An 18608-nucleotide genomic window follows, 5' to 3' on the forward strand; every position below is an offset into this window, starting at 1 on the left:
GGAACAGGAATGGAAACACGCCATGGTCGTTCCCCTACAGAAGAAATCTGGTATGGACATTACTAACCTGGCCAATTTTAGGCCTATATCCCTGCTGCCAGCTTGTTCTAAGATACTAGAACGCCATGTCAACTTTCAGCTAAACGAATTTGTTGAAAATACGGGATATCTCCATCCATCCCAATCAGGCTTTCGCGCCAATTATTCCACCGAATCCGCACTCCTGGGGGTGACTGAGCGACTCCGACATGGTATTGATAGTGGTGAGACCTTTGCGCTTATACTATTGGATTTAAGCGCGGCTTTTGATACCGTGTCGCATTCCATTCTCCTAGAGTCCCTTCGCTCCCTTGGTGTTGCAGGATCTGCGCTTGCCTGGGTGGCTTCATTTCTTAATGAGCGCACCTTTCAGGTATTTTCAACCAAAGCTGAATCGGCGATCTGCTCATCTGCTTATGGCGTTCCGCAGGGGTCTATATTGAGCCCTTTATTGTTCAATATTTACATCAGACCCCTTGCCACGATAGTAGAGGACGCCGGTCTGTCTATTTACTCCTATGCAGATGATACGCAGATCGTGTTCTCCCTGTCTGACAGTAGGTCTCAGGACACCTCTGCCCTTAAAATCGGCCTTTCTCGGGTTGCAGCCTGGATGCAGGTCAACCTGCTAAAACTCAATGGTGAAAAGACCGAGGTTATCGTACTTGGCAAACATAAAGATCTGTGGGGTTCGAGACACTGGCCTAGTGACATGGGTCCACTGCCTACCCCCGTGCCAGTTGTTCGTAACCTCGGCTTTCTAATCGACGAGAAACTCTCGATGCGTCAACAGGCAACTAAGGTCGCTGCAATCTGCTTTAACACTCTACGCTGGTTGCAGAAGATCCTATGGATGCTGCCTGAGTCTACTCGTCGAACTGTTGTCCAGGCTCTTGTAATGTCCCGTATCGACTACGGCAATGTGCTCTATCTGGGAGCTGATAGAGCTACAATGAATATACTCCAGGTTGTGCAGAACTCAGCTGCCCGCCTTCTGTGCAATGTCCCACGCAGAATGTCTGCAACACAAGCCCTATGTGACCTTCATTGGTTAAAAATTGCTGACCGTGTAGCTTTTAAAACTTTGTGCCTTATGTTCAAAATCCGTCAGGGTTCTGCTCCCACATACTTGCACAATCTTGTCCGGCCATACCAGCCAAATCGCTCCCTTAGGTCATCAAATCAAGCCAATTTTGTAATTCCTAGAATTCGCTTGACAAAAATGGGAGGCCGCTCTTTTGCCCATTTGGGGCCGAAGATGTGGAATGCTCTTCCGCTGACGCTTAAAATGGAGACCAATCTTCTGGCCTTTCGCAAAAAACTAAAAACTTTTCTGTTTTAGTTGGTCAAATGTTCTCTGCTTCTCCTGTTTCAGCAATTACCTATCTTTCTTCTTTAGGCTGTCCCTGGCGCCGGGAAACCCTCTACGGGTAGCTGAGCGCAATACAAATTCAATAAAATAAAATAAATAAATAAAGAGACGTTGCATTCAAAATGTGGGCTTCAGCCTGCCCATTGGCTTCCCATTGGCTTCCTTCATCATCGCTCTAATATTCTTTCTCCCCGTTTGTACATGCCATGCATGCATCATGCCTCTTCCTGTGTTTAGCCCTCTCTGAGAGCATGAACCAATTACTACTAACCATCTTCTGCTTCCAGTTTAGGAACTACTTTGTCTTTGTTTAAGAGCACTTCATACAAGCACTTGCGTTTTTTCTCGTTCCGAGCTTTGTTTTTGTAAACAGACCTTTAAATCTTGTCTTTATCTTGTCAAATATGCTGTGCATTCAAAGACCAAGGTCAAATGCCAGACACTGTTTTCCAAGGGCGCTTGATTACTTTTCTTTCTCTAACTTCCTATTAACACGATTTTTTAGGTCTCGGCTAAACCCCGTCCCTCTTCTTCATTAGCTGGCCTCCTAAACGGCGGCCAGCCATTGGAGAAGAGGTCTCAGTGTCGTCATTCTCTCGCTCTAAGCCCTGTCTTTTTCGGATTGGGGGGCGTGTTTTTTCGTTTTGTTCTACTAGTGACGTTGTCAGTCAAAAACACGTTCCCCAATCGCAAAAGGACGGGGCTTAGATCGAAAAAAGAACTATTTGTCTGTAAGGCCCGTCCTTTTCAGACCGGGGGCGTGTTTTTGATTGTTGTTTACATCCTAGAAAACACGCCCCCAATCTGAAAAGGGCGGGGCTTATAGACAAATGGCAAGCGCTTGTAAGGGTGACTGTGAATTAGCAAAGAGAGAGAGAGCGCGAGAGAGTGAGTGAGTGTGTGTTTTCTAATGTTTCAAGAAGTCTGCAGGTACGCTGTCAGCGAACCATGACAGTCACAAAAGAACCTCCGGCTTCCGTCCATAATTTGATGCTGTTCCCGGACGCTTGGTGAGGCGAGGTGGGTGGGGCCTAGGGTGGGTAGGCTCAGCCCATGGCTCTCGCTACTTCCTTCTATTTTTCTGTCATTGCAGCTTGTGTGGGGTGAGATGAGGCGAAATGGTTAAGCCTTCTCGCTCCCTCCGGCAGTGTGTAACGTGATCCCTGCCCCCACAACAGGTTCGTTCAGTTTCCTGAGTCTGCTGTGTACACAGCACACCTTTGCAGCACCCCGCCCTCGCGCCGCACACCTGGGGATGCGCAGATATGGCTCCGGCCGCTCTCGGACGCTGCCGGATGGCTCTCCTGTTCGCGGTTCTGATGGACCTGGTGGGGGTGGCCTCACTCCTGGTGGGCATCTTCGCCCAGCTGCAGATCAACAGGAGGGACTTTGGCGACTTGCTGATCTACACTGGCGCCATTCTGGTGTTCCAGAGCCTCATTGGCTGGATCTTCTGGTACACGGGCAATATCAAGATTTTCCTGCAGGAGCTGGAGCGAGACTATGTCGTCAAAGGGGGCACACTCGCCCACCTGGCCCGCAAGATCTCCTGCAGCAGTGGCAAGCCAGGGGGAGGTGGAAGGAAGAAGGGAGGGCCTCACAGCGGTATCGGAGGCGCGGCCGCGGCGGAGGAGGACAGCCTGCAGCTACCCCGCATCAAGGAGCCGCCCTCAGAAGAAGAGGAGTCCCGAGGGGGTCCCCGGCCTGACCTGTTGGGTAAGTCGAAGGCTTCTCCCCACTGCTGGCACCAACAGAGTTAATTTTGATGGGTGGAAGTCAGTCCGATCGATAGCCACGGTTGGTGGCTAAAGGACAGACTATTACCCCTTGCAATAACTCCTGACCCATTCAGGGTAGTCCTTAATCTTATGTCACAATCAATCCTCTGTTATGTCTTTATCTTTAAAGAAAGAAACAATGTAACCAATATGAAAATGGTGAAAGCAGTTTTGATGAAAATTCATGTAAACCAGCAGACAAAATAGTGAAAAAAGGGAAACATTATCATGAACACAGTAGTCAACTATTTGGAATTTGGCAAGAAGCTTACCCTTAATCAGGGTGAGTGAGATGAATTCAAGGGGGTCACCTCAACTTCCTAAATTCATAATTGCAGTTAATCAATAAAGAGGGGACTCACTGCCAACAAGTCATTTTCTCTCTATCCCTAACCTTCAGGGGCATCCTAGGTTTTTTAAAATGGACTCTTACCCAATAGAATTTCTAGTAGCGTGCTTCATCCTGACAGCTTCTGTATCTGGATGGGCTCGACCTTGAAACTCAATGGAGGTCTTGGTAAGGTTTTTGTTTTTTAGTTTGTAAAGTTTAATTTACCTCTCTGTTATTGTTTAGGGATCCAGTGATAATATTGTTCATGGTGCCCGAATACTGATTTATTAGAAGGACCCCCTGACAATGTTCAAAACAAGTGGTAATGCTTTTCAAGATTGTTAGCATATCCAGCGTCTACAGGTCAACATGTGTAAGGCCAATGCACCTTGCCTTTAAAAGTAAATTGGCTTTCTTCAGGATCACATATGGATCCCTAGGTATATCTAATCAAATATCTCACTTCACTAGTTGCAGGAATTTTTTATATTGCTCACACCACTCTCTCATTTATCCATGCCATATATACAAACTCACTGGTCAAAATCTTCTGTATGGTACTGGCATAATACACTTGTCATGTGGTATTAGAGGCGGGGGAACCTTACTGTTAAACTTTCAGCAAAGGTCAACACATATTATTCTACTATTTGGCTCCTATATGGCTCTAGGAGCCTGAGTTAAGGAAAGCCTACTTGTCAAGGAGGAGCCAAAAAGGAGAACAGGAGAATACAGTGTGTCTACCTTTGACAAATGTGTCATTATAAGGTCAACCCACCTCTAATACCTCATGAGGCAGGAGACAAAATGTGTGTTTTATTTGGCCAGATATATAGAGGGCCTCCGAGTTGATGGACGTCTACTTGCACAAATGCAAACAAATCCCTGCAAACTTTCAGCTTCCACTTCCTAAAGCGCTCAAACCATGCTTCTTCTCACTGTATGTGTGGCCATGCATGTAGGAAAAGAGTAATTTGTTAGGGTCTACATGAGTGGAATCGACCATTGCTGGCACATTTTGGCTCTTCATTCACCCTCTCAGCAACTGGTAGAATGCTCACAGAGGCGCCCAATTACACCACTTAGCTCAGAATTATTTTTAGTCTTGTGTCTTAGTCTGACCCATTCTCTTTCCTTCCTGTGCTTCTCACATTTACATTAATAAGACTCTTACAACCTCGAACACCCTCTCTAGCTCTTTGTTGGTACATATGTTAGAGCTTGACCACACTCTGTTGCAATCTTTGGTAACTAGAGATGGCTTTGTCATTTTGGGAGGCAAGCATGATAAATAAGCATCATCCTCCACCACCTCCAAATGAAACACTAACGTTTGTTTCATACACAGAAGGAAGGAATGGCAGTGATGAAATTACATACTTCACAAGGGGTCACTGATCTCGCAAACATAATTTTTATGTGTCAGTTTGTTTCTTTTTTTAATATATATATATGTGTGTTAACCAAAGATGGATATCTATCAAAGATATTCTGAACCACAGCAGGAAAATGAAGGAAGGTAACCAACTGAAAGACATTTTCTTTGTTAAGAAGCTGCTATGTGCTTGTGTCAGTTATTCAGTTGTGGACATAATCATTCTTTATGATATAAAAGTGAAAAATGTAATTGATCATATTAACAAAGGATAAATAAAATAATTTAATATTGGATTTTAATGGACTGTATCTTAAATGTTCGTTTAATGAAATGTTCGAAAGAATAAATCAATGAAATGGTGAAACACCTTAGCACGCCAATTGACCCCCATTGCATTTATGACATAAAGCCATTTAAATATATGTTTTGCAATAATGTGAAAAGGAATACTTACCTTATACCATTCGCAATATTTCATAATAGATTCATATATGTAAAAACACAAAATAGACTCCGTGTGTACAATGTCTTTCCTTTTGTTGTTCGTTATATTTATTTTATTATCATATTCAAATTAAGGTTTCTTCTATCAGTTTTAGTTACATTCACAGCCAATCAATTGCCATTATTTGTCTTGTCTAACTTTAGTATTTTTTTTTTAACAATCTTTATTGCCATTTTACTCAACATTCCAATACTGTGTCTCATATGAAATATATAATAGTAGCAATACTTCTTCTATTACAGGATCAAATTTAAATGTAACACAATTACTGTAATATCTATTTCAGTTTTCTACAAACGTTATTCCGCCCTTCCCACCCACCCCTTTTGTGTCTTACTGTCCTTTATCTGTGCTCTCAATGACATTCTATAACCATCATCTGAAGTGCAGTTCAATGTATCTATTTTCGGAACTCCTTTCCCATTTTAGTTTTCCGGGTGTTTCTTATGTACCATCCCCCTTTTCTACCTCCGCCCCCTGAGGGTCTCTTAGGTCCGCGATCATCCTCCTCAAGTTTATCATCCTTCCTTATGTGTTTCATCCGGGTCATTCAAATCCCTCAACCAGTTACTTATAAGTGGTGGAGTCAGGCAGAGCCATGAGTTTGCTATCCTTCTTTTGCGATCACCAGCCCCAAAAGTACAAATTTTCGACTTAGCTTTTTCTTTTTTGGGTGGGGTATTAGGTCCAAGAGGACTGAACATATAGTCTTAGAAATGGACCATCCAGTAGCTTTGTGTATTTCTCCAGCACTCCCTCCCAGAATAAACCAGGCTCCGGCATTTCCATATTGTGTGTACAAAGCATGCTGCCGCTTCTCCGCATCTAGGGCAGGCATTTGACCGTTAAGGATAAATTATACTTAATCTGTATGGGGTTAAATATACTTTGTGTACTATGTTATATTGAATTAACTTAAAACATGCGTTAGAGCTCACTTCACAAACCCCTTCATGCACTCTTGCCCATTGCTGTTCTGATATGAGTTCCTCCGATTCCTCCTCCCACCTTAACTGTACCGGTAGGGTAGTGACCGGATTGTAGTCCTGAGGGCCCTATAAATAGGGGAGATTAAACATCGCCCTCCCGCCATTGATAATAATGTACTTAGCATTTCAGTGCAAGGGGGAACATTAGTATTTCATTAATCAATAAGAATAATAACCAGATCCAATCAATTAGCCTGATACTTGCACACAGGCGCTTTGTGACACATCGATTTCTCGAGACACTGTCAAGGAGTCTTTTTATGAAAATAAATTAATTTATTATGAAATCTAGTGACTGATACAAATTAAGTACCAGAGGTACCCAAAAGCAAATTTGTATAGTTAATATGAACAGACTGGCACCATTAGGGTAGTGGGGCAATCAAAAGTGTACTAGCGCTGAGCTCATGCTAGGACTATCCATAACTTGGAGTCAAAATATGGGGCCACAGTAAACATGCAGCACACTTTCCTTCATTGCACTGGGAGCACCTTTTAAAAGGTGCGCCGTCGCAATGAAGGAAAGTGTGCTGCATTATGGGGAATGCACTGCCCCCTTGGCAGCCAGAAACGCGTGCTGCCCATGTGAAATACAGAGCGGCTGCTTTACATCTGCTCTGTGTTTCACTGTGCAGGCTGCAGCTGGCCTGGACCTTTAAAGGGGAATAGAGATCCCCTTGCAGACGGGTGCAGTCAGTGACTGCACCCGCCTGCAAGGGGCTCTCTGGGGGGTCCATGGGACCCCCTTTACCCCTGCAGAGGGCTGCCTTAGGAGGCACATTGACAGTGTGCCACCTTTTAGATGGCACACTGTCAGTGCGACTCGTGATGGCGTCTTTGCCTCTGCGCCTGCGTCTGTAATACAGCGCGGGCGCAGAGGCCAAGGGATTCCCTCATTTGCATGGTGCATGCCCCCATGCAAACGAGGGAATTCCCCATTGAAGATAGAGTTGGCGCTTTATGTGCATCAGTGCTATTGGTATTACAGAAGGGGCTGCACAAGCATCTGGTGCAAACACCCATTGTGCCCCTGGGGCACTTTATGTAACAGGCCCATGGTTTATAAACTATTAAAACCAAACGTAAGTGTAATTTTACATTCTACACAGTGTCGAACAGTGCGTGGCTAATTTTAGTGTGAGGGCAGAATCTAGGAATACTGTAAATGTGCAGTCAAGAAGAGCATCTCAGAAACAATGTGGGGTAAAACCACCCTTAACTTTCTAATGCATTAACTGCTTAAGCAATACCTAGACTCAGGCAGGAAGGCATTACTAGAATCTGTGGACTCCCAAGGAGTCATTACGGGAAGTCGGGACCCCGGACTAAGCATTTCCAATGATTTGAACCACAAAACGATACACAAAAAATATAGAAACAATGATTCATCAAACAAATGCACAAAGGGTGAAATAATTTACTTAATTCACACAATTATAAAAAAATCTAAATGTTAATTTTAATAGGAAAATTGGAGATTTTCTAAATTCTATTTTCAGTTGTGACATCTCATAATCCATACTATAGTCTGTTTGAAGCACTTGCACTACTCCCAGCAATCAATTGAAGATACTAAGTTAATTTTTAGCCTACAAATTTCAGATTACTTAAAAATTACAAACGTTACATTTTCAATTTTAGTTATTTATTTCTATACATTTTATTAATCTGGTAATAACGTTTCATTTCTAAGCAGTAGTCTTCGTGGACCCCAGGGGGTACTTGATTCCCAGGGTAAGACCAACTGTTCTACACTAACCAGGACCTTCACACAAGTCAACAAGAGAGCTCTGCCTACAGAGCATTTGCCCTAAAAGAGAAACACTGAGATAACGTCATGTATTCTAGGTCATAAAGTAACAAGAAAGAGTGCAGTATTTAGAGCACTTAAGGTAGTAATATCCAAATGGAATACATCTGAGAAAAAATATATAGCTTTGCTAGAAACAAAGCAATTCAAAGTTTCACATCCTGGGAACTAGGACAACAGTGGCACCATTAACAATCAGAATCCTATTTGATTTGAGTGTGGCTATTTATACAGGATGCACAAGCCCAAAAAGGCAGTGTAGAACGGTATGTAGCAAGAGAGACTATGTAGCCAACATGTGGGCATGTAGATATACTTACAATATAAACTCGGGATAATAAATATGTTCACAACAAGGGAATCAGAAGTTTGAGATCACAGAGGGGTGAGGTGAAGGTGAGGGAATGGATATGGTCGAAGATAGAAGAATGATAGTGAAGCTGTGATATTGTGATCTTTCCTGAATTGCAGAAATAAAGGAGCATAGGAAAGTGGAATCCCAACACCTCACACTAGAGATTAAGCCTGAAATCTATCTGTATCTTCACAACACTTGAAACCAAACCATACATCTAAAATGGTATATTCTAAGAGCTCACAGTTGATGAACCTACCTCTGGAAGACCAAAACAGATTACCTTGTGGGGAGGTTTTAAGTTACTTTTAGTCGCAATGTTAATAACTAAAAAGGGGGCATGCTCATCTGCAGAGCTTCTGGATCTCTCTCCGTTTGCTATTCTTCTCTGACCCTAAATGACCACATCGCACACTTTACCAGGTATACCACTAAAATAGAATTATATTTCACTAATATAAAGGCCCCAACCAACTTAAAGAACTGGGGCATGAAAACACAACCCTCACCAGTTGCTGGAACAGATGCTTCAGCTGCTGGGCCTCTTCCTGTAGTTTGGCGGCCATCTTGTTCCGGGCTTTCGTAGAGTTGCAGACCATCTTCACCTGCATCAGGGGTTGAATGTACTCTATCAGCACCTTTCGGTGCATTTCATTGACCAGCATCTGCATCCAAAGAGAACAGAATCCCATTGTTAGCCGAGTGGCAAACGTTAATTCAAAGGTGTGGATATGTAAAATATTTGGCCTACAGCCCACATCTCCCTAGATCTGGCTGATCGGTAAGTACTTATATGCACATGGGAGTATGGCTGTTTAAGTTCTGTGCATATGTTGTAAAGATTATGAATTCAGATGTACCCATCCACAGAACCCATTGCCCAGGCTTTGATACCAAGAAATTGCTTAGAGTGGGTGAGTGAAGAGGAAAATGAGGGGGCAAGTGAAGCATGTGTCTCCAGATATTCGAATGGGCTCCAACTCACATTCATTCTCACGGTCATATGAAATGGTTAGAAATATAAAAAGTTTATTAGAGTTCAAAAAGATCATTTCAGGAAATAGTTTATGCATCGTTAGAACAGTGTTGATAATCCTGGTGCTATCCTATTTCAAATGGGCTTCCTATCAGACATTTTAAACCAATCAAAGTCACAAGTTTGACATTTAAAGTGAGACAAAGTTGAATATTCAGCCAATATATTTGGCAATTAGAGCAAAGATTAACAATCATTTTTTTCCAATATAACATTTTGTTTTTACAGGTACCAGCGACGCTATAAAATACTCTCACCCAACACCTTAACCACTAATCTTAACCTTATCCCCATTAGTTCGATCATATACCCTAAACAATAACTCCTAACTGCACCTATAATCCCATTACTTTCTCCATGCTCTTCCCTCAAAGCCAACACTAAACATTCCTAAATCCACTTGCTAAGCCTCACAGCATTTGTAATCCTAACACCGCTGATAACCCTACGCTACCTCCAACCCCTACTGTAAAATGAATACTAGTCTTATCATTAATACTCACCAAATTAAAAGAATGTAACTGAAACTGCATATAAATAAGGCTTCACACAGGATGAGATGCAGAAGAGTGTCGGATGGTTATTCAATTTTATCAGAATAGCTGATTTTTTAAAAAACTTTTCAATTTCAAACGTTAGCTTTTCTGTGTTTACTATTAGAATATTTGGAATTTCTGACTATATAATTCGAAGTTTGTACCTAAATGTGTTAAACTTCTGTACACATGTATTTTTCTTCCTGACATGCTGGTAGCCTACACCTTGGAATACTTGGGGGCAGATTTATCAATGAGTTGCGTCGCCCTTGCGACCCAAGTACTAATTCAGATTTATCAAGCCATGCAATGCCACCTTGGGTGGCCCTGCGTGGCTGGACAAATCTACAGTAACGCAAAGCAGTGCAAATTTAAAACCGAATGCTACAGTATACGAATATGCCCCCTCCCATTGTTGAAGGTTTGTGAGTTATGACAACCAGTGCTGAGTGCTTTGCAGCCCACAGTGACAAGCAGGGGTAACCAGTGTGAGTGTGTGGGCGTCAGTGCGAAGTGAGATAAATTTGCAAGATAGGAGGGAAATCTAAGACTACATTGGAGGAGTAAGCACCCCATACCGATCTGATGGTGTTAAAGTGAACAAATGCGTCGTTGATGCTCTCTCCAATCCAGATTCATTGCTAGGTTTGAGACAGCAAAGCACCCTCCCAGTCTCCCTGGGAGGGCAAATCATCGGTGCTCAGGACAATCCTGAAGCTGCTCTCATGCATGAGAGCAGCTTCAGGATTGGCCGCAGGGGAGTCTGGGAGTTTCTACCTGTAGTGGAGTCAAGAGAGGAGCAAAAGACAGCGATGCGGCGGGCTGCAGGTATTTTTTTTTTAATCCTCGCACCCTTCTCCCGCCCCTCCTCTCTCATCTGACACGGCCGCTACTAGTTATGTATTATATTAAAAACGTGTCAGACCAATAACTCTACCCACCTCAGACAGAATATGTCCATATGTCCAACAGCAACTGGAAAAGGAGTACATACAAACATAAATAAACATATTTTAAATAATCTCAGTCATTACTAGTCTGTCCATGTGGGACACAGAGAACCAATTCTTTTAAGCGATATATTAGCAAAGTTGTGCTGTAGAACATGTTCTTGAGGAGTTTGGTACTGTCCCTCTCCAATTGCAACTGGCAGGTACACCAGTTGGAACTGGGGGCTAAGCTAAGACATATCCTGCTGTCAAGTTCTGCTTGGATACTGCGTAGCCTGGCTTCTGTACAGTTTACCCATTGCATTGGCTAGGTTCAGTGTGGCAGCGGGTATTGATGTATTTCCCAGGGCTGCTTGAAGCTCCCTGATCTGAGACAGATTTAATACTGTAATGAGTATCAAGTAGAGGGGATTTAAACCAGGAAGAGCTGGGGCTGTCTGGAAATTACTATTGTCAGTATCTACTCTTTAGGTATGCTCTTGGATTGGAATTACAGTGACATTCTGCTGGCAGCGGGCGACTGGCAATAACATTTTTGTCATGTTCAAGGAAAGGTGGAACAACATATATTTACGAACAAATATTAATGAACAGAGTTAAAGGGACCTATTTACTGTTTGGTGATAATTGAAAACTGTCCTATCTCTGGAGGAAGCACAAAATCTGGAGGAGAATCCGCTGGAGGGCCAAGTTTGGAGTAGTTTGGTGAAGGAAAATTCTATAGCTGGAATCTCCTCCAGATATGGCGTGGCTTCTGGAAATCAAAGTATTTGTCCTGATTACCCAACTCTAAAGCAGCCCTTATATCTGTAGGAAATTAGTCAAGTATTTGCATCAGTTTTATAGGTCCAAATTATGAGTGGCCCAGAAAAATCCCCATTAGTTCTGTGCCTCCAAATTACCATTACCAGAGGTCCTGGTAATTCAGAGGTTGGGGAAAGAAAAGGGATTACAAGATTTTGGGGAATAACATATAGGAATCGATGTTTCCCCGCTGATTCCCTGCCTGTTTTTCCATGTATTTCCAACTGGTATTTTGGCTGCTTCCAGTAGCTGAAATCTCCATGTTAAACACCACAATTGACAAATCCGAGAAAGTAACTGGTTCATTCAAAGTTACTGGGCTCCTGATATTGAGGGCCTTAGTGTGTAAACGAGATGGGTAAACCAAGTGACAATGAGTATTTTAGGTTTTGGCTGTAAAAATATGGACAAACACCCTAAACAGGTCCATCTTGGGTACTGAAATTCAGTGGCCCTTGGATCAAAAACAGGTCTTCACAACCGAAATTCTCAGTGGCGTGCCTTTCAAAAGATCCTGCCCGCCCACTAGATCTACTAAATTAAACTGTCATCTAAGGGGAACATGGTGGGGAACATTTGCATTTTGTGTAGGGCGGCAACATCATCTACTCAAAGGAATGTGTATTCCAGTTGAGACAGCAGACAGACTGAGTGGCCTCTCTGCAACATGGCTTAGCAAATGGAAGTTACATCTGGATGTCACACCCACAGCAGCACTGATATTAAAATCTCACCCTTGAGCTTCAGTTACTGTGTTTAGATGATGAATACAATTAAAGTAGAATACCCACACCTAGGCATGTAAAAAATGACTGCAGCATGGAACCATCACATCCAACACACAACAGCCCACATCAATGTTGCTCAGGGAAGTGAGGCACCTCAGTCATGTGGGACTAAGTGGAATTTTACATAAGGGAGTCAGTGTACATTCTCTCGAAGAGGTAGGTAAAATGGTTTGTGCAGTACACTTCACAGTCGGCTGTCACCCACTATCATTCTCCCCATTACCCGGTGATGTGGCAGTAGTCACCATCCCAACAGATGTAGGGACTGGTAAATGTAATCAGCGTGCTATATCTTGACAAGGATAGTTTGAATCTGCTGGGATTCTTGAGTTCTTTTCAAGGAAAAACCTAATTTTGAGATAAAGCTGAGACTATCAGCCTACCCTGACAATAAAATTGCTCTAGATAAAAATTAAACTCAAGCACACCTCTTGGACTCAATTCACAACTGGTTGGAGGGTACGATACACACCCTTTACATTAATTGGGTTGGGACTAAAGTGAACTACCTAGTAGGCTCTTCTGAATACAATCTGCCTTTCTTTGGTTCTTTCTTGAGGGACATTCATCTTTAGAACATTAGATGACTGGCCAAAGATGAAATCACTGACAAACCCAAATACTTCATTTATGCCGCACAGAGGTGGTCAAACAGAAAATGGTATCTGCAGACAATAACTAGCCTGCATTTATAGTTAGAAACATTATTGACATTCTGTTGCAAGCAGTAAAAGCAAGTGAATAGCACTGAAAGGTAGGTGGAGAAAAACATCCAGTCAAAACGTGTGGAGGTACTTCATTAAGCAGAAGCTCACACAATAACTTTGAGAGAATTACTTCCTATTTACTCAAAATCCTACCACTATCTTGTGTTCTTGTTACACCATAGCACCACGTTGTCTTTAAGTAGCCATGTTTTCAAGGGCACAGAGCTGGTATCTGCGAGGTTGGCAAATTCAAGGGATCCAACAAAAAACAGCAGATGCCCCTTCCACTCTATTTAGTGTACATAGAGGCCCTGTACACTCGAGTGGATGGAAAACCACTCTTATCTGGCCGTAGTCTTGCATCAGACAAAAGTTTTTAAAAGTGTTGGGGTTTTTTTTGCACAACTTATCATTTCATGTCTGAGCCCAAGAGCACTCCTCAACTTTACTGCCAATCTGGGTTGCCGGTATACATGCCCCAGTGCATTAGAAATGTTCTCTTTCAGCGTTATTCCCCATGCTTCTTTTCATACATTCGTTTGTCTGAAGAAATTTCCTTTCTTTCATTTGCCACCGCCTGTCTCTCTGTCTGGTGTGTGTCTCATTGCTCTACTTTCATTCTTTGCCATAATTCTTGACTTGTCTAAACAACTCTCTTCCTCTGTCTTCAAGACCTTTCTACCTAGACCAGCGTGTCTCACTTCGGCTACCCAAGTTTGCCATGCCTTTTCTACCAAGAACATCGCACCACACTTTAGCTACCATAGTTATCCTTGCTTTCTCTGTGATAACTCTCCTCCTTTTAACCAACACAACTATCCTCTCTTTCTTGAACTTATTCTCCTCCAATTGACTGCCTCTTTTCTAATCCGTCTTTTTATTTATTTACAGCACCTCTATTAATATTTCATGCTTGACTCTCTTTCCTTTGTCCATTGCAAGTTTCTTCCCTTCGCCATAATGTCTCTTTTGCCTGCCCTGCCCCTTGTCTATTTGTTTACACAAGTTCCACTCAATTTGTTTTCCTTAACTCTACTTCCTTCTCCTACTACAGTTTTCCTCCAGTGTGTCTGATTTGGTTCTTCTCCTTATTGGGTGTTCTTTGTCAACATCCTCTGTGAAGCTCATCCTTCCTCCTGCTACCTGACACAGCTCTTCTCATATTGTAAGTCAGACCTTGAATTCCTTTTTAGGTCAAGCCTAATAGCGCATGCTGTCTGTTGTGAAGTACTGTGGGCTCATCAAAAACATAGAGGGGCTTGAATCTTGCTAATTGCTTACTATTGGTTGGCTTTCCTTGCCACTCTCATTTAGTTACTTCCTATTCATTTACCAGTTTATCAATCATTTGTCCCTCCCATGAAACATTGCCTCTTTACCATTGCTTTGATTGGCTGACATCTCTGCTTCTATTGCTTGCTTTTCAAGTACTATCCTTTTCTTTTGTATTGAGCGCACCATGACGGTGCAAGTGTTTTCAAGCTCTCTCCCTCATGTTCTACTCTTCCCATGTGCTGCTTGGTTGCCTTACCCCCACTCGGTTGCATTTGCCCATGTGCTTCTCCCCACTGCCTTCCCTCTCCTGCATCCTCTGTGTTACTTCTCTGAAGTGTGTTCTTTACCTGTACCTTCCACCCACTCAGTGTTCCTTATGTGCCCATTCCCCACCCTCTCCATGTTGCTTTTGAAATTGTCCCCAATATCTTCCACCATGTTGTTTCTCCGTAGCCCTGCATTGCTCCAGACCCACCCCCATTCCCACCCAACCCCATTGTTTCCATTTATTCCCTAGGGCCCTGCTCACTTTTAAAAGAAATGCATTTGCACAATGTTCTTTTCTTATTAGTTACAGCTCCAACTCAAATCTCTAACTAAAAAGAAAAATGTGTTATTTTGTAGATATTTTCATGAGTCATGCGCACACCTAGAAAATGATGCACACGGCTACATCAAAGACTTTTTCTTTTAAACTTTAGGCATGCTGCACAGCTTTGGGGATACTGTGATGTGTGGTTAAATAACATTGTCCAAGCCAATGGGTAACAATGATAAGACCTATTGCTTTTGCCTGTTCTGTATAAGTTATCTGTCTGCTAGCACCACTGTCAATTTATACTAGTGCAGCCCAACTTTACCTGTGGTGTCGATGACTGATGTGCATTTGCATTCATAAGTAATCCTCCACATTCGTTTAATATTTTGAGGTTAATTTCCATCTCCTCTGCTAAATAACACATTATCAGCATTTATCATGCATTTTCTCCACCTTTCTGAAATTAAACTGGATAAGACCTTTTTCAGCACTGTATTATGTCACTTAGCGTACATAGTTAGCTTTACCTGGTATGGTTGTCCACTCATTCGGCGCAATTTATTTGAGTACTCTGTGAGGATGGATAGGATGCTGTTGAATGCATCTGAGTTGCTGAGCCATTTCTTTCTCATCAGCTTCTGAAAGTACGGCTGAAAAAAGCAAAAGAGCAAGCTGAAGGAAGGAGCTAATGTTAGAGCAGGACTAGTACAGGGAGCTGCGGAGTGAACAATAATAATGAGAGCAAATGTTGGGCAAACAACTACTCCCAAACACATTTTAAGTAAAGTATGGCTAGAAGGTAGGCTAACAGGTAAAATGGACTTCCTCTCCTTCTGGGTGGAGGTGGGTATTTGGGAGGGCATTTATCCGGTCCATGGAGGAGGGCTACTCCAGCCTCACCAGCATCTCCACATTATGATTTGTGTCAGTGCTCTTAAAGGAGTAAGTACTCTTTGAGCTTAACATTTCTAATTCAGATCCATCACGATAGCGACATCAACATTACAAACGTTTAATCGAAACTTGAATTTCACAAACATATATTAGATAACATAATCATTGCTAACAAAGAAAAACACATGCAGGACAACAATGCAAAGAACTTCATAAAATACCTTTCTATAAAAATAGAAGCTAACTACAGAGTGCTTAAAATTGAAATGCTAAAATAAGTCATGAGATTATCTGTTCCCTTGACATAAGCGAGGAGCCCTCTCTCAGAGTCACCACATCAGCTAAGACCTTTCCGTTACCGCTACTCTTTGCTAAGCTATTGTGGACTGCTGTGACTTTTAAACTGCTGTTATCTGGTAACCTCCCTGTTGTATTTCCCTCACCATCAGCACCCACCTTGCTTTGTGGACCACAGTCTCTTCAGTCTATGGTAAGGAGGACAGAAACAGATGAAGTGAACCAGTGGGTTTACGAAAAGGCTTATTTGTACACCTGCACACCCTTACTGTACAGTAAGTACATTGTAACTTTGCATACCATTTTCACACCTCAGCTGGGACAATTCAGATAGACACATACTCTGAAAGACAATATGTGCAACCATGTTTAGAATCAGATAACTAGACGTGATCAAAATAGCCATTGTAAATAGAATACACACCACTAACCCAAGGCTATCCATATAATTAGTGTCAATAAGTAAATGATAAAAACAGTGCTGTATGTTGTGAGCTATTTGTCGTCGAGGGCTGCTGAAAGTCAAGGGCATGTCCACTAATTAGAAAGTTCAGGTAGAGACATACAGAAGAAATAATATCAGAGTGAGGGAGATTCTGGGAATGCCACAATTACTCCCCAGAAAGTAATATTGCTGAGTGGAGGTGGTAGGTAGGGAGGATTGAGGCTCCACGCCTAACTCAAGGAGAAAGTGAAGAAGGACTACTTTAACTTTTTAAGTCATAAAAATAGATCCCAGTTAGAAGTGCAGCCTGAGACTATAGCTGAAAAAGTGCGCCTTTACTAGGCCACAATTGGTGAGGCTCCAGCTACTATTTGCAGACATTTATCATCAACCAGCTCGACAGAAATCCAAGTAGAATCTTAATGAACATATATAGAAGAGCAAAAAAACGAAATTACTACACTGCACATATAGGTGCTAATGTAATCCTCATTTCAAAGCCCCCTCTCAAAGAGTGAAGCTGATGAAGAGCACCTCTACACCCTAATTAACTATTTGGTGAATTGCGTGAGAGCAAGTTGAGTTAGAAGCCACAAAGAGAAAGAAAGGCACCAGTGCTGTTTACTGTGTCAACCCCCTCCTCCAACCTTGAGGTCCTCAAAGAGGAGATCTGCCAGGACTCTGTTGCACCGATTAGTCACAGCATCCAGGGCAGCGGCAGCCCGTTTACCGACCTCCTCGTTCTCTTCAGGGTCAAACTGCACTAGTCGTTCTACATACTCCCTGCATTCAAAAAGAGATAAATGATCAGTCATGGAATATTTTGATGGATAAATGCATTTTTAAAAGGATATTCGTCCACAGCAGAGGTCATCATGATGCTAGGGAAACAGAGGTGTAGTCTAGGTACTTAATTAATCTCGGCTTCTCCACTTTCCCAAAAGTATGTAATTCAGAGCAAATCAGTATCTACCCCATGACTCAAATCACTTATCTGCCAAGAATGTGGAACACAGAAATAGACCAATCAGAAATTCTGGCTGTTATCCACACTTAAATCTAGGCAAGCCACAATGAAGGTTATAGCCCATTCTCCACCAAGATTCTCTCTCTCTCTCTCTCTCTCTCTCCCTCTCTCTCTTTCTCCCTCATCTTTCCACAAAGACACCACAAACACACACACAAACCCTCTCTCTCATGCGTCCCCCGCCCTACACACACATACATACCCCCTCCCACACACTTGAGCATGTCTACTAACCTAGATATTGGAAAAGACCTTAAGTCTCATCCCTTATACACCAGACACCTAACTAAGAAAGGGACTATTACCAATACCTGCAGCTCGCCATCAGAAAAGAAGCAAAATCTGGCTTGTGATAGACAGTAGTGCTGGAACAATTTTCGGAGTGAGGGTACTGCCATTAATGTTACATCACTGAGGACATAGAGATTGTGAAAAATCAAAGTGTAGGAAACCAGCCAAGCCCATGCACCAGGAGACTGGCACTGGTGTCGTATATAGCCGCTGGTGCATTTTGGAGTACATTGTCCCACACATATTGCTTAAGTATGGTGTGGTAGCACACTACCATTTATAGACAGCACCTTTTTCATTGAAATGGCCACTAAATCCTCACAGACAGTTTTACACATTAAACTATGCAGAACACAAGCAATAATGTGTGAAAATCGGTTTCACAAATATTTAGCATTCACACATCACCAGGTAAAGTGCCTTGATTTGTTTTGCTCCTTCTAAAATCTTTGTTTCCATCATA

At 42.4% G+C, this 18608-nt stretch overlaps 1 protein-coding gene across 3 annotated transcripts in view; it reads right to left on the reverse strand.

Moving 5' to 3' along the window:
* Window positions 1-18608, reverse strand: part of EXOC3L2 (exocyst complex component 3 like 2) — a 547377-nt gene that overhangs the window by 68841 nt on the left and 459928 nt on the right. For all 3 annotated transcript variants that reach the window (XM_078660900.1, XM_078660901.1, XM_078660902.1), the window contains exons 8-10: window positions 17475-17610; window positions 15719-15841; window positions 9067-9222 (exon numbers count right to left, since the gene is read on the reverse strand). In XM_078660900.1, the coding sequence (XP_078517026.1) occupies window positions 9067-9222; window positions 15719-15841; window positions 17475-17610 (415 nt within the window). The remainder of the gene's footprint in view (window positions 1-9066; window positions 9223-15718; window positions 15842-17474; window positions 17611-18608) is intronic.

This window comes from Lissotriton helveticus, chromosome 9, assembly GCF_964261635.1.
Source record: "Lissotriton helveticus chromosome 9, aLisHel1.1, whole genome shotgun sequence".
Classification (NCBI taxonomy): domain Eukaryota; kingdom Metazoa; phylum Chordata; class Amphibia; order Caudata; family Salamandridae; genus Lissotriton; species Lissotriton helveticus.